The sequence below is a fragment of the Rhineura floridana genome, chromosome 2 (assembly GCF_030035675.1).
Source record: "Rhineura floridana isolate rRhiFlo1 chromosome 2, rRhiFlo1.hap2, whole genome shotgun sequence".
NCBI lineage: Eukaryota > Metazoa > Chordata > Lepidosauria > Squamata > Rhineuridae > Rhineura > Rhineura floridana.
Window position 1 is genome coordinate 128,654,822 of NC_084481.1, and position 12,961 is coordinate 128,667,782.

Genomic DNA, 12,961 nt, shown 5'->3' on the forward strand with positions numbered 1-12,961 from the left:
GGAAAAACCACTTTGCTCCTTTTCCTCTAGCAGAAGCCCCCACTAGATGTCAGTTCTTTCTGCGAACAGAAGGAACCCTTCCATTTGCAGACGGATTTGCAGATGGACACCCTGAATCCAACCCACTGTGTAAGTAGGATTTTTTCTGCCATTCTGAACCTCATGATGCCAAACTCTTAATACAGTGACAAGAAGTCTGTATCTGTATAAATGCATGAATAAACCAGGTTCACACTGATCCAAAGCACCACGTGACGTACTTAGACAAAACAAAAAACTCATATATTTCTTCTGGATAACACTCAGAGTCTGGCCCACTTTCACATACAATTTGCATCATGATGATCTACTTAACAACTATGGTATATGTGTATGTGTGTTTACAAATCCCAGTGTGAAAACCACAACTATGCAGGTAGGACAAATCACACACGACCCACCCAACTGCCTCTACCCATGCAGCTGTGGCACCATCACATACACTTCAGCTTTTCAAGACATTACCATAACCAGTATGGTAACTGAATTTTTAAAATTGGATTAACTTTTCCCAATGGCCTTGTTTAATATGGTTATTTTTTCTTGAGGGGGGGAAACGTTATCACGATTCCGACACAGCTCAATGAAGGGGGTCTCATATTTGAATATGAAATGTAGATGTAAATGTATTTTTGGTGAATGCTTCACTACTCACAAAGGACAAATGTTCTAGAATTGGGCAGTGCCCACAGAAAATACCACTGAATGAGTCCTTAATGTTATCTGGTGTGTAAAAGATACCATCTGCAAAGCATCTACAGCAAACTCTACTGGCAGCCCTTTAGATAAGACAGGTTCAAAGCCATTTGGAGCTTTCAGTCAAAGTCAGCATAGAGAGTAAATGTAGACCCTGGAAGATTAACGTTATGTGCTTATGGTGGCCTACCTCAACATTAGGAGCTGCAAAGTCAAATTCTGTACAAATTGCAGCCTCCAGTTTTCAAGGCAGTCCCACATAACTGCTTCCTAGTGTCTCAACTAGTCTGAAAATTTCTCACTGGTCAAATTTGATTAAAATCAAGTTTGTATAATAGGTCAATATGAAAGATTAAACGGAGTGGTGGGGATGACTTGAAATCTACTGCACATGAGTCAACATAATATCAAAATATCTGAACTATTAAAAATACATTTACACTAAAGCTTACATACATACCTGACTAAGGTTTGACTGCTGCTGATGGAATGCTGATATCAGTTTTCGTTGACGATTGCCCAAGCCAGAAGGATGGTTTGTTTTTATGCGGGCAGATCGGCGTTTTACCAGTGGTTGACAGGGGGTAACTAGCAACATATGAAGAGGTCAACATAGTATAAAAGTTGCTTCTAGTGTTTTCACTTTATTCATCTTAATGGTAAACATTACAATTCTGTAGGGTCATTCAGTGGAGAAGACAGACCACACATCCCTTATTATTATTGGGGGGAAATGCACTATCACCCCCTCTCCCTGCATTCTCAAAATGCTCTCTGGAGGACCAGGGGATCCTCTCTGGACTGTAGTCTGTGGGGATTCAAGCAGAGGAAGAAATTGCTGAAAACTGAGCAGTGACATTTTGCAATGGCCTATGCCCAATTTTCATTGATGGAGAAGCGGAATCAGGTGGAGATTGCAATAAATGAAACTTGGATACAGGCAACTGCAAGGTGTCCCTACCCAGATTTCAGCAATTCACTTCTCTGCCTGAAGCCCTCAGTGCATACTGTTCAAGAGGATCCCCCTTGAGAGGTTTCTTGTGGATGTGGGAAGAGGCAGGGACATCTGCTACCCGAGTGGCCTTTCACTCATGCAATCTTCACATACAACTTAGTGAACAAAATGTGGCCAACGTCTCAAAACAAGCTCAAATTACCTGCATTTGTCATTTGCTCATCTACATTTAACCTGTTCTCTACCCTCATTGGTGGCACCATCACAGTACAGACAGCTGGTTTAGCTTCCAAGTTAGCTGAGGTTCTTGTTTCTGGGTTTTCATTGGCGTCTTCTGCAAAACTATTTTCTAGGAATGGGCTGTCGTGACCAGAAGAGTCTGAACTGGGAGAACCATCCACAGTATCACAGCCGCTTTCTTGTTCATCATCTGACATACTATAGTAATGAAGTAAAGTACTGTTATGAAAGATATGTTATGTTACATGGTATTTATTCGTTTTGCAACACATATCCATAAATAAACTAAATTAAAATGGCAAAAATCATCTTTTAATTTAGCATTTGTAAGTTTCTGACTCTCAAATTCCAGCTTAATAAAATCAAGATATGTTCCACTTTACAATTGTTGACCTTGTTTTTACTGTATTTTTAATGGTTTTTATTAAATGGCTTTTATTTGTTGTAAACTACTTTGATGTTTTTTGAACTGAAATAGCAGTATACAATTATGTCTATAAAAACAAACAAACTAGGAAAAATGTGTACATCTCCAAAAACCCAAGCAGCTTCAACCCTCTACATAAATGTGTATTTCTTCAAGAATTCAACCAACACTTATGAATAGAGATGCTGCATTCTCAACCAATTTTACTCTCTCCAAGACCACTTGTGACTAATCATAGGTTTACCTAAACTTTTAAATTCCTATGACGCAGGACAGAACGTGATGTTTAATTCTGTTTACTGTGTTCTCTTGCTGCTGATGCTTTTGGTTATAGTTTAGATTTATGCTTTAGTACTTCTGGATTTAGTTTTGTTTGATGTCCTGAAAGAATTGTTTGATATTATTCTATAACTAGTGAAGCTGCCTTGAGAGAGTTTTACTTTTAGAAGTCAGTATTAATGTTTTAAAATAAAATAAACTAACAATAGAATAAATGGCAGCTTTGATCCACCATTTTGACTGCTGGCCAATTTCTAGTGGACCACCAGTGGTATTCAGCTAAGAGAAGACATTAATGCTGCCAGCAGACCTCATCTAGCAGAAGGGAAGTAGGTTCTCCTACACACACAGCCTATGTACATCCTACCTATGAGCAATCAGATGGTAGCAGCCTTGATCCAATCCCCAATGAAGCTGCAGCTTCATTGCCATTTATTATTCAAAACACCCATTCATCCTAGCAACTATGACATTGCTCTAAACTAACTTCATTTACCCTAAGTGATGTCATGTAGCCAAATCTGATTAAGCTGCACGACTATGTTACTGTTACTAGGTAGAAAAAAAAAATTTCAAATAAAAAGTGGTACCAATTCTGTAACTCATTAGGGCTACTAACCAAGTGAAAAATGCAAGCTTTGGGGGATCTTTAACCTAACAACTGGGGGTGGTGAAGCTCCTTTTTCATGTCAAAAACATTTACTGGAATACATCTGGCTCAGTCCTAGCAATTTCTTTCATCTTTTTAATTAGGGTTGCCTAGTTGTCATGGCAATCGTCGTCAGGGCAGCAAGGTAATTTTATAAAGGATCTTTAAAATTATCACAAATCCATGACTTTGACAACTGAATGAAGCTGCTCATTTGAGCTCTCTTTGAAGACTTACTTATTTAAATCAAGGATGGGTTTAGAATAAAGGACATAACTTAGCTATAACCATTAAATTCTGGGATTACAACAGAAACACTGCTTCTTACAGCTTTTAACCATATATTTCAAGTATATCAGTATCTATCTAGCATAACCAGCATATTCAAAGAACTCTTTGGAACTCCCTCCCATTACAGATCAGACAGGCACAATCTCTATTGTCTTTTTGAAGCCTATTGGAGGACTTTTTTTTCAACAAGCCTTTTAAGTGAAGATCTCTATCCCAGTCTATATAGAATGGGTTTTTAAAAATGTTTTTACTGTTGATGGTTGTACTGTGAAATTGCCTAGACAGTTATCACAGATGTATAGAGAAAGCTCTGGTGAGGCAGATACGACCCCAAAACATTACAATTTGTGTACCCTACATTTGAGAGTGATTCCAGAAAATAGTATTTAGCAATGGGACCTGGGGTCTTGTAGGGAATTCACACAGGGACTTAAAACCCAGTAATTCACATTCCTTACCTGTTGGGTCTTTTGCAGGGGGATGGACTGGATTGTCCGGAAGAGCTAGTGCTCAAAGTGCTGTCAGGACTGCTTAACGAACACACACGGTCAATATTTAGCGTACTCTGGCAAGCTTCACAATCTAAGCTACCTTTACATCTGAAAGTGAAAATTGAAAAGACACTTTTAATGATGTGCCCACCAATAATACGTGTTTTTCTGGTTTTATTTGATTTTAAATTGTCTAATTGTTTTATTGTAATCTGCCGTGGATCCTTATGGTGAACAGTGGGCAAGAAATCCTACAAACATTCATCTTACATACTTCTCACTAAATATCAATAGTAACTACTAACTGCATTGATTTAGTGCCAAAAGTGTGCTGTGCTACAATACAAAGACTGAAAGCTGTAAAACTTAAGGAGGGTTGCAACCTGCCACACAGAAGTTTTATTTTCCAACTGGTTTAATTGCGACATTATGGTTACATTTTACACTCCTGCAAATTACAAAACTGAGATCAATTCATTAACATCTAAAACTGAATCTGTAAATACATGTTTAGAAATTTAAGGATTATTCTTAATGGCTTGGACCAAAAGATCTATGCAAGGAGAAAGTCTTGTCCACGTGCATTAAGAAAGGGTCCCAGATTCTTGACAATTTCCCCTTTGCACCACAAACCCCTATGCCACACATCCCATTCCTCAGGAACAGGTTTTCAGCAGGAAGGGAAAGGCAAAAAATAGGAACTTTCCATGCCAATGTCGCTATACATATTTGCATATGTAGAAATACAGTTTTTCATGTTCTGTGTGTTTCCAACATATCAGATATGCACATACAAACTCTGCTTGTGCTCCATTCCTATTATACAAAGGCTGTGTTTACACATAATGCTAAACCTGAATGTCCAAGTGAAGCATCTGGCTTGTATGCTCTCTCTTCCCCTTTCTGACATAGTTGGGAGAAGGACTTCAGCAGAATACACTTTCATTTTTACTGAATCCCAGCTTAGCACTGATTCAAAGCAGGCCCCTGGTTTAAAATGAACTCTGGCTAGTTTAATAAGCCAGCTTCATAACCCATGGCTTGAGGCTGGCTCGTTATGAAATTTATCAGAGTTTGGTTTAAACCAGGATCACTAGTTCAAACTTAACACTAAGCTGCGATTCACTAAAAGTGAAACTAAAATCTGCCAAACTCTTCCTGCCACCCTGGGAGGAAGGGTGGGATATAAATTTAATAAGTAATACATTTTAATACATGACAGGAATCGGGCAGAACATAAGTCCAGTGGTTTGCCCAGGCTCATTAATGTAGTGCTAAATAAATATAGCATATGGAAATTTAGCCATAGAGTCTTCATTGTTTATGTGCACACAGCCTAATTCAAGTGACCAGCTGAACCAAAAACAAGCTTGTGCTGGCTGGGACTGATTGGAGTTGTAGCCCAACAAGATCTGGAGGGCACCAAGTTGTAAAGACTGATTTAACCAATACTGCATTTTTTTAAAATGAAGCCTACTTATTGATGCTGTATATCTAGGAAGTTCCTGTTTACTGTCACCAAAGCACCAACTTTACAATCTCAGCATAGCCCTGAGGAAAATGGAAGTTAAAATAAGCCCAGAGCTACTACTTACTCTGCAAGAGAATGTCTTTGTGCCACATCTTCATCATCAGTGTCACTGCTGATGGTAATCACACTGACTGCTGGACTTGGGGAATCTGCAATAATGATAGCCTGGCGTTGTTTGTTTGAAACAGATGAATCAGGGTCCTGCCTGATCAATGGTTTGCAACAATTGCTTTTCTGAATGGCTGAGTTACGATTGTCCTGTGTTTCTACACAGCTGAGTTTGTCACCAACTTTTCCATTAATTATCTTTGGAGACACAAATGCTGAATTTTGGATATTGGTATTTTGTAACAAATTACTCCTGTGAAGAAAACATTTTTACATACTTCATAAAAATGTTTCTTATCAAATAAATGTAATCACTTGATTTCACCCTCCCTCCCCAAATTAATTCAAACTAGAACATAAGACTTTGAAACAGTAATGAACATAAATCAATGTATGAAACATAAAACAATGAACATACAGGTAACACTGTAAATGTTGTTTTCCAGGGCAATAATGGAAAACTTTTACGGTAACAATTGCATATCACAAGCAGGGTTGTTCAGATGCTGCAATGCAAGGTTCAAAGTTGGATTTACCAATGAAATGTAATACAATACACTGAAGATACCATTCTCTTACAAAAGGAAAGAAGGAATGAAGAAATGCTGGCTTAGACACCATAGACATTTTAGAATTGGATTTAAAATCCACTGAAGCCATCAGGAATTGTGTTCACTGACTTCAGTGAATGTGAATCAGGGGTTACTTAACACAGTTCACCAGAGTAACTGTCCCTCCCAGGTTTAGGGTTTTCCATTACTGAAATGTCCCATACCTTTGCAAATAACTCCTGTAGTGATGGGGCACATTTTCTCCACAGAGCACTTAAAGTGTTTCTTGCTGCCAGCAAAAGAAAGACTATTCTTAATACTATTCTATGACGACTATTATACAATGTCTCTATTTTCAATAGTTCAAATTTTACAAGTCCTCATGCACATAATTTTAGGAACTGCTAACTAGGGCTACCTGCACTTTTTCAAATAACCAAACTAAGGTCTATTTCGACAGATACACAGTCAAAGCTACTTTTGTCACAAGCAAATATCAGATCAAAGGGCAGCAAATGCTATCATTTCCCATTTTTGTTTCCATCCTTTAGATTTTTTTAATCAGTAGGCTTCTGAGAAATTGCAACTATAACACAATATTTAGTTTAAAGAAATAAATGTTCTAAACAAACTAGTTCAGGGTATAACACTCTGGTGAGCATGCTGTGTTTATAAATATACAGCTCCTTTTTAAGGGATTCTGACAGAATGATTTTTACATCTAAACAAACTACAGACACCATATAAAACTAACCTGTTCTGGCCCACTTTATTTCTCTTGGTAGGCGTGGGCTGAGGCCAGACTACATGTGCAATGCCCACACTGATAGGCTGAGGAGCAGATAAGGTTATTTGATTTGTTAAGAGAGACTGTGTCATCATCGAGTTGTAATGGTTGCCATGCGGAATCAACTTCCTGGGGAGGACACAGAAAATGAATCATTATTAAGATATAGTAGTTACATACTTTGTTTTTAAACACAAAATATGTTTTATAAAAGCAAAATACTGTTTTGACATACCCCCAGTCTCCAAGTCTCTGTGGGCCAGCCACAGTATCAGAAGCTAGTGTTGTAGGAGCCACAGGAGTTACTTGTTGCCATGCTGGAAGCAATATTTGCTGAGTTCTGTTAGACCATGTCTGTTGTAAATACAAATGCATTGTGAAGAACTACATCCAACACATGGAGCTTCCCTGTTTTGAGTCAGACTGTTGGTCCATTCACCCCAATGTACTGTCAGAGTAGACTGTCAGCAGATGTCTAAGGACTCAGATAATAGGTCTTTTCAGTGCAGCTACTCAAAAATCCTTTTATGTGGTGATGTGACAAACTGAACTCCAAGACTTTCTACATGCAAAGCATATGGTCTGTCACTACATTATAGCCCTTTCCAACTGATGTGATGTTACTTCAAAAGTATTTAAACAAACTAATATTTCTGACTCTGAAAATGTGAAAACTGCAGTATCCCCAACAACATACCTGAGAAAGGACTCCTCTTATCTGGAGAGGCTGTAGGGTTGGGGCCTGCGTGACCAATGGCACTGCATTATCTACTCTGACAGAATAACCATTGGGCTTCCCATGATTACCAGGAACTCCTAATTCATAAATAGAAAAAAAAAAGGTTAAGCTTCAATCCAAATCAATTAGAAGTTAGTACACAAAACTTGTTATTGAATTTGTTCAGGGAAACGTTACTTCGCAGTGGCTCAATTCAGTTATCACTTAGAGCCAAACTAGACCTGATGTGAGAGATTCACTATGTGATTTTAAATTTTTACTAATTAGCCACTTGAAGTCTGGAGATGTAACTCTGGAAAAAGTAGTCTAACCCTTCCTTCTCTTGACCTTGCTCCATATAAGCTGCTTTTACCTCAATCTACTATTAACTCTATAAGGGAGGGGAAAAGACTAGGTTCAGATCTTGATCCTGTCTGCTGTGCCCTTCACAGCTTGAGGGGGCAATTTACAGTAGAGAAAGGGCAAAAGAGGTTTGGGTTAAAAACCTTCTCCCAGAACACCATTACACAGTCTTTAAAGACAACATATATTTATTTGAACAATTTATTTGGACATAGATGGCTACCAATCAGTAAAAAGAGCTTAATCATGGATCTCCTTCAGCACTTCTGACCAGATCCTTAAACCACAAACTAGTAATCTGAAGCATCCCTGAATGCTTCTCAGCTTCCTCATTTCTTCTTCCCCTACACCATGGTTCAAGACAACCATACCTAGCTGTGATGATCAAATTGGGAAAACTATGGCTACCACTGGCTACAGGGACTGAAACACTCCGGCTCCAACCTGCTGCTGCAGGACAACCACATAATCTGAGGATAATGTTGTTGTAGGAGCACAATGGCTACTTGTTTCCAAAATTGTCCTGTCAGAGATAGGTGCCAATAGAATTTATGTCAATGTGCCCCAAATGCAAGTTAACCAACACTGAAACACTAAACTGAAACGCAGCATAACATTCAGCACAAGAAAGAGATCCTGGACAAAAAGAATAGAACAGTCTATGTCTCCTATATGAAATAAGCCCTTCACTCATCAGTTGTATCCTTTTTAGTTCTGGAATTAAGCAGATAGCAGCATATGTTGCAACCCTTTAGCACTAAGTCCTACCAGACAGCAGTCATAGCTTATACTCAGCATTAATAGAAATTCCACAAGGTCTACACAGTTTTAGCCCTCCTAAGTACAATTTTTAAAAATAAAAATAATAACAGAAATTTTGTCAAGGAAGTAACAGTAAAAGTGAATCTTAAGCAAAAAGAACTGACATACTAGAGAAGAATTCACATTAGGAAATATGATCCAGATGGCATCTGTCAAGGGCTCATGGGCTAAAAAGAGAGAAGAAACGCTGACAGGCCCACAAGGCTTCTAGATTTTCACCATATGAAGTAAGGTGAGGTTGAGTCTAAGGTCACCGCCTTAAAGATTGCAATGGGTATTCTCAAAAATTATATGAAAACTTATGCATGCAGATCCATGTGATTATTATGACTTTAAAAAATAGTACAGATCATGAACTGGTCATATCGAAAATCAGAGTAACGCTAAAGAACAACAACAAAACAATCATAATGTCAAAATACAATTTAAATAACATCCCAGAAGGATATAAAGATCAAATAAGGAATAGATTTGAGGCTTTACACTTAGTTGACAGAGAACCAGAAGAACTATGGAGTGAAGTCAAGACATTATCAGGGAAGAATGCAAAAAGACAATACCTCTAGTTAAAAAGAGAGAAAGACCTCAATGGATGAATGAAGAAACTCTTAAAATGGTTAAAGAGAGAAGGAAAGCAAAAGCAAAAGGAGACAGAAACATGGTTAGAACCCTAAATGCAACAATACAGTGACTAGCACACAGGGACAAAGATAACTATTACTACGGTTATTGTATAGAAGTAGAGGAGGACAACAAAAAGGGAAGAACAAGAGTCCTATTCCAAAAGACTAGAGAAATGAAAGGGAAATTTAAACCAAGGGTAGGGATGTTGAATAATCAACAGGGGAAGACACTGACTGACCGAGATGAAATAAAAGGAAGACGGAAGCAATACACTGAAGAACTCTATAAAAGAGATGCCAGGATAACAGATTCATTCAGGGAGGAACCGTATGATGAAGAACCAGAAATTTTAGAATATAAGGTGAAAGCTGTTCTTAAAATACTTGGAAGAAACAAATCACCAGGAACAGATGGCATACTAATAGAGTTGCTACAAGAAACTGAGACTGAATTCGTCCACATTTTGACAAAAATTTGTCAAGAAATATGGAAAACTAAATAATGGCCCACAGACTGGAAGCGTTCAATATACATCCCAATTCCAAAGAGAGGAGATCCCAGGGAATGCAGTAATTATCAAACTATTGCCTTAATATCCCATGCACCTAAAGTAATGCTCAAGATTCTACAACAAAGCCTCTTACCATATATGGAGCGAGAAATGCCAGATGTCCAAGCTGGATTTAGAAAGGGAAGAGGCACCAGAGATCGTATCGCAAACATATGTTGGATAATGGAACAGACCAAGGAATTTCAGAAGAAAATCACCCTGTACTTTATAGATTACAGCAAAGCCTTTGACTGTGTAGATCATGAAAAACTATGGAATGCTTTAAAAGAAATGGCGGTGCCACAGCATCTGACTGTCCTGATGCACAACCTATACTCTGGACAAGAGGCTACTGTAAGGACAGAATATGGAGAAACCAATTGGTTCCCCATCGGAAAGGGTGTGAGACAGGGGTGTATTTTATCATCCTATTTGTTTAATCTCTATGAAGAACATATCATATGGAAAGCGGGATTGGACCAAGATGAAAGAGGTGTGAAAATTGAAGGGAGAAATATCAACAATTTAAGATATGCAGACGATACCATACTACTAGCAGAAACCAGTAATGATTGGAAAGTTAAAGAGTTTGCTGATGAAAGTTAAAGAGTGCCCGTGGGAGTGTACTGTGAGAACTCCCCACAAGGGATGCTCCTCTTTAACAGGAGCAAACTCTGTCTAAGCCAATATATTTAAATAAAGGAATGCTTATATCATTTTAAAAAAAGTATTACACTTTTTATTGGCTCTTACCTTGGATAGTAGGGGGGCATATAATTAATGTTTGATGAAAAGCATCATTGCAACCATACTGAGCAGTTCCTGTCTGTAGTGGTATTCCATGGTGCATAACTGAATGGGCAGATGCAGCTAATGCCTGTAAGCAATAAGTATATTATCAATGAACACGACTGCCACATTTTTCAAATGAACATTTTTCAGATTCTTAAGTTATAATGCTACTAAGATTATAATGTCCTTTCTGCGCAGCACAAGTAAATCCTAGAACATGAAGATCATTTTGTTTAGCACATGCCAGCAAACTGAATATTTGACCACGTGGGGGCACTATAATAAAACTTTTCTTGAATTATGAAAATTTTGGCTTTATTTTGCAAAACTATTTGCCAAGACAACTACTAGAAAACAAACGCAACTCAACTTGAAGAGCTTGTTCCGTGGATTTCTATTACAATTTCAGACTAAGCTGGAATGTAGGGCCATAAGTAAAGCCCCCAATCCTTGCTCATGTCATGTGAACAAGACAGCAAATCAAGAGACAAGTATAAGAGTGCCATAGTAAAGTGTCATTCCACTTCTGAATTCCCAACTATTTATACTCTCATCAGAAAAAGTGCAGACTGTGAGGAGTTGCAGGTATAACAAATGGCAGTGAATACAAGAAATGCAAACACCTCACTTCCCAATTAGGCTTCCACACCTTTTACCCATGGAGAGATTGGTATGATTCTGATGCAGAATCAACTTTTGGATCTCCCCCCAGGGAAAGATGCATCTGCTCTATGTAGGGTTGAGCAGATAATAATGGGAGTGATGAAGAATCTGCATTTCACGTTTTCTCTGCATTTCTCTTGTATCCAAAACCACTCAGTGTGCAAAAAAATGATGAGTTTAGTGGCACTTTTAAAACCAAATTTACTGTGGCATGAACTTTCATAGATAGGAGCCTATTGTCTCATAAACATGAAATGGACAGTGAAGATGTTAATTTATATTCTATTTAATATCAATATCCCCACAGTAACTTGCATAAAATATAATGCAATATGCAATTACATTCTCCAAGCCATTAAAACATGCCATTAAAATCAGATATATATTTCCTACCTCTCTTAGAACAGGGCCCTCATTTCCAACACCTTGAAATATCTCCATCTCCCGCCGTCCCATTATCTTGCAATGATGTAAGCCCTCGGGTGAGGATGGAAGTAAATAAGCGGTCCTAAGTGAAATAAAAGGTACTTACCTGACTTTGTACTGCAGCAATCTTGGCAAAATTAGCAGGCAGACTTGGTGCATTGCCTGAAGCAATTGGTCTTAGATGCATTGTTTTATTGCGATTATTTGTATCATACGAATTTGTTCGGTACTTGCAAATGTCCATGATATGAAAGCAGGATTTTACTCTGATAACAAGAGAGAGGGAAAAAGTAGTTGTGGGGAAGTAAAAAAAAACACCCAAACACTAAAACAAACACAGGACTGGTCCAGACAACTTAAAGAGGTTTAAATCCTTAAAAGCCTCAGCTGAAAAAAAAAAAGAGCACTTCTTGCTCTCATTGGACAGATCCACACATCATGGTAAGCCAAATGTACAGGAACCATGCAAATATATTGGCTTCTGCAGAGCAGCTTGCATCAGCTTTCCTCCTGCTGGAGCCTTTAACTCAGTGCAGCAGAGCAGTTAAGTCACAATTTAGCTTAGCATGTTGTCTGAACCCGGGATCATGGTTAAGCTCCTCCTTAACCACGATCTGCAGCCAAGACCAAACCTTGGTTACCGATCATGGTTAAGAAGGAGAGAGCTTAATCATGACCCCAGGTTCAGGAGACATGCCAAGCCAATCCTAGCATAGCTGGCATGAGCTAAAGGACTGAAGGAGGAGCAAACAGGTATAAGTTCCTCTGTGGGAGCCAGTGCATTCATGATAAGCCATGGTTTGGCTTAGTGTTATGTGTGAACGCAGCCACTGTGTTGAGACTATTGAATACATGACAATGGCCTGATTAGCACATCATGCTGAACCGTGTGTTGCTAAACCACAGTTTAGTATTATGTGTGAATCTTACTGCGCAGCTTTGATTTATGATTTATTTGG

At 38.4% G+C, this 12,961-nt stretch overlaps 1 protein-coding gene across 6 annotated transcripts in view; it reads right to left on the reverse strand.

Moving 5' to 3' along the window:
• Nucleotides 1-12,961, reverse strand: part of HIPK3 (homeodomain interacting protein kinase 3) — a 102,215-nt gene that overhangs the window by 4,918 nt on the left and 84,336 nt on the right. For all 6 annotated transcript variants that reach the window (XM_061610521.1, XM_061610525.1, XM_061610526.1 and 3 more), the window contains 9 exons: nt 12,109-12,268; nt 10,875-10,998; nt 7,742-7,860; nt 7,280-7,398; nt 7,012-7,173; nt 5,663-5,959; nt 4,035-4,175; nt 1,893-2,128; nt 1,196-1,323 (listed from right to left, as the gene is read on the reverse strand). In XM_061610521.1, the coding sequence (XP_061466505.1) occupies nt 1,196-1,323; nt 1,893-2,128; nt 4,035-4,175; nt 5,663-5,959; nt 7,012-7,173; nt 7,280-7,398; nt 7,742-7,860; nt 10,875-10,998; nt 12,109-12,268 (1,486 nt within the window). The remainder of the gene's footprint in view (nt 1-1,195; nt 1,324-1,892; nt 2,129-4,034; nt 4,176-5,662; nt 5,960-7,011; nt 7,174-7,279; nt 7,399-7,741; nt 7,861-10,874; nt 10,999-12,108; nt 12,269-12,961) is intronic.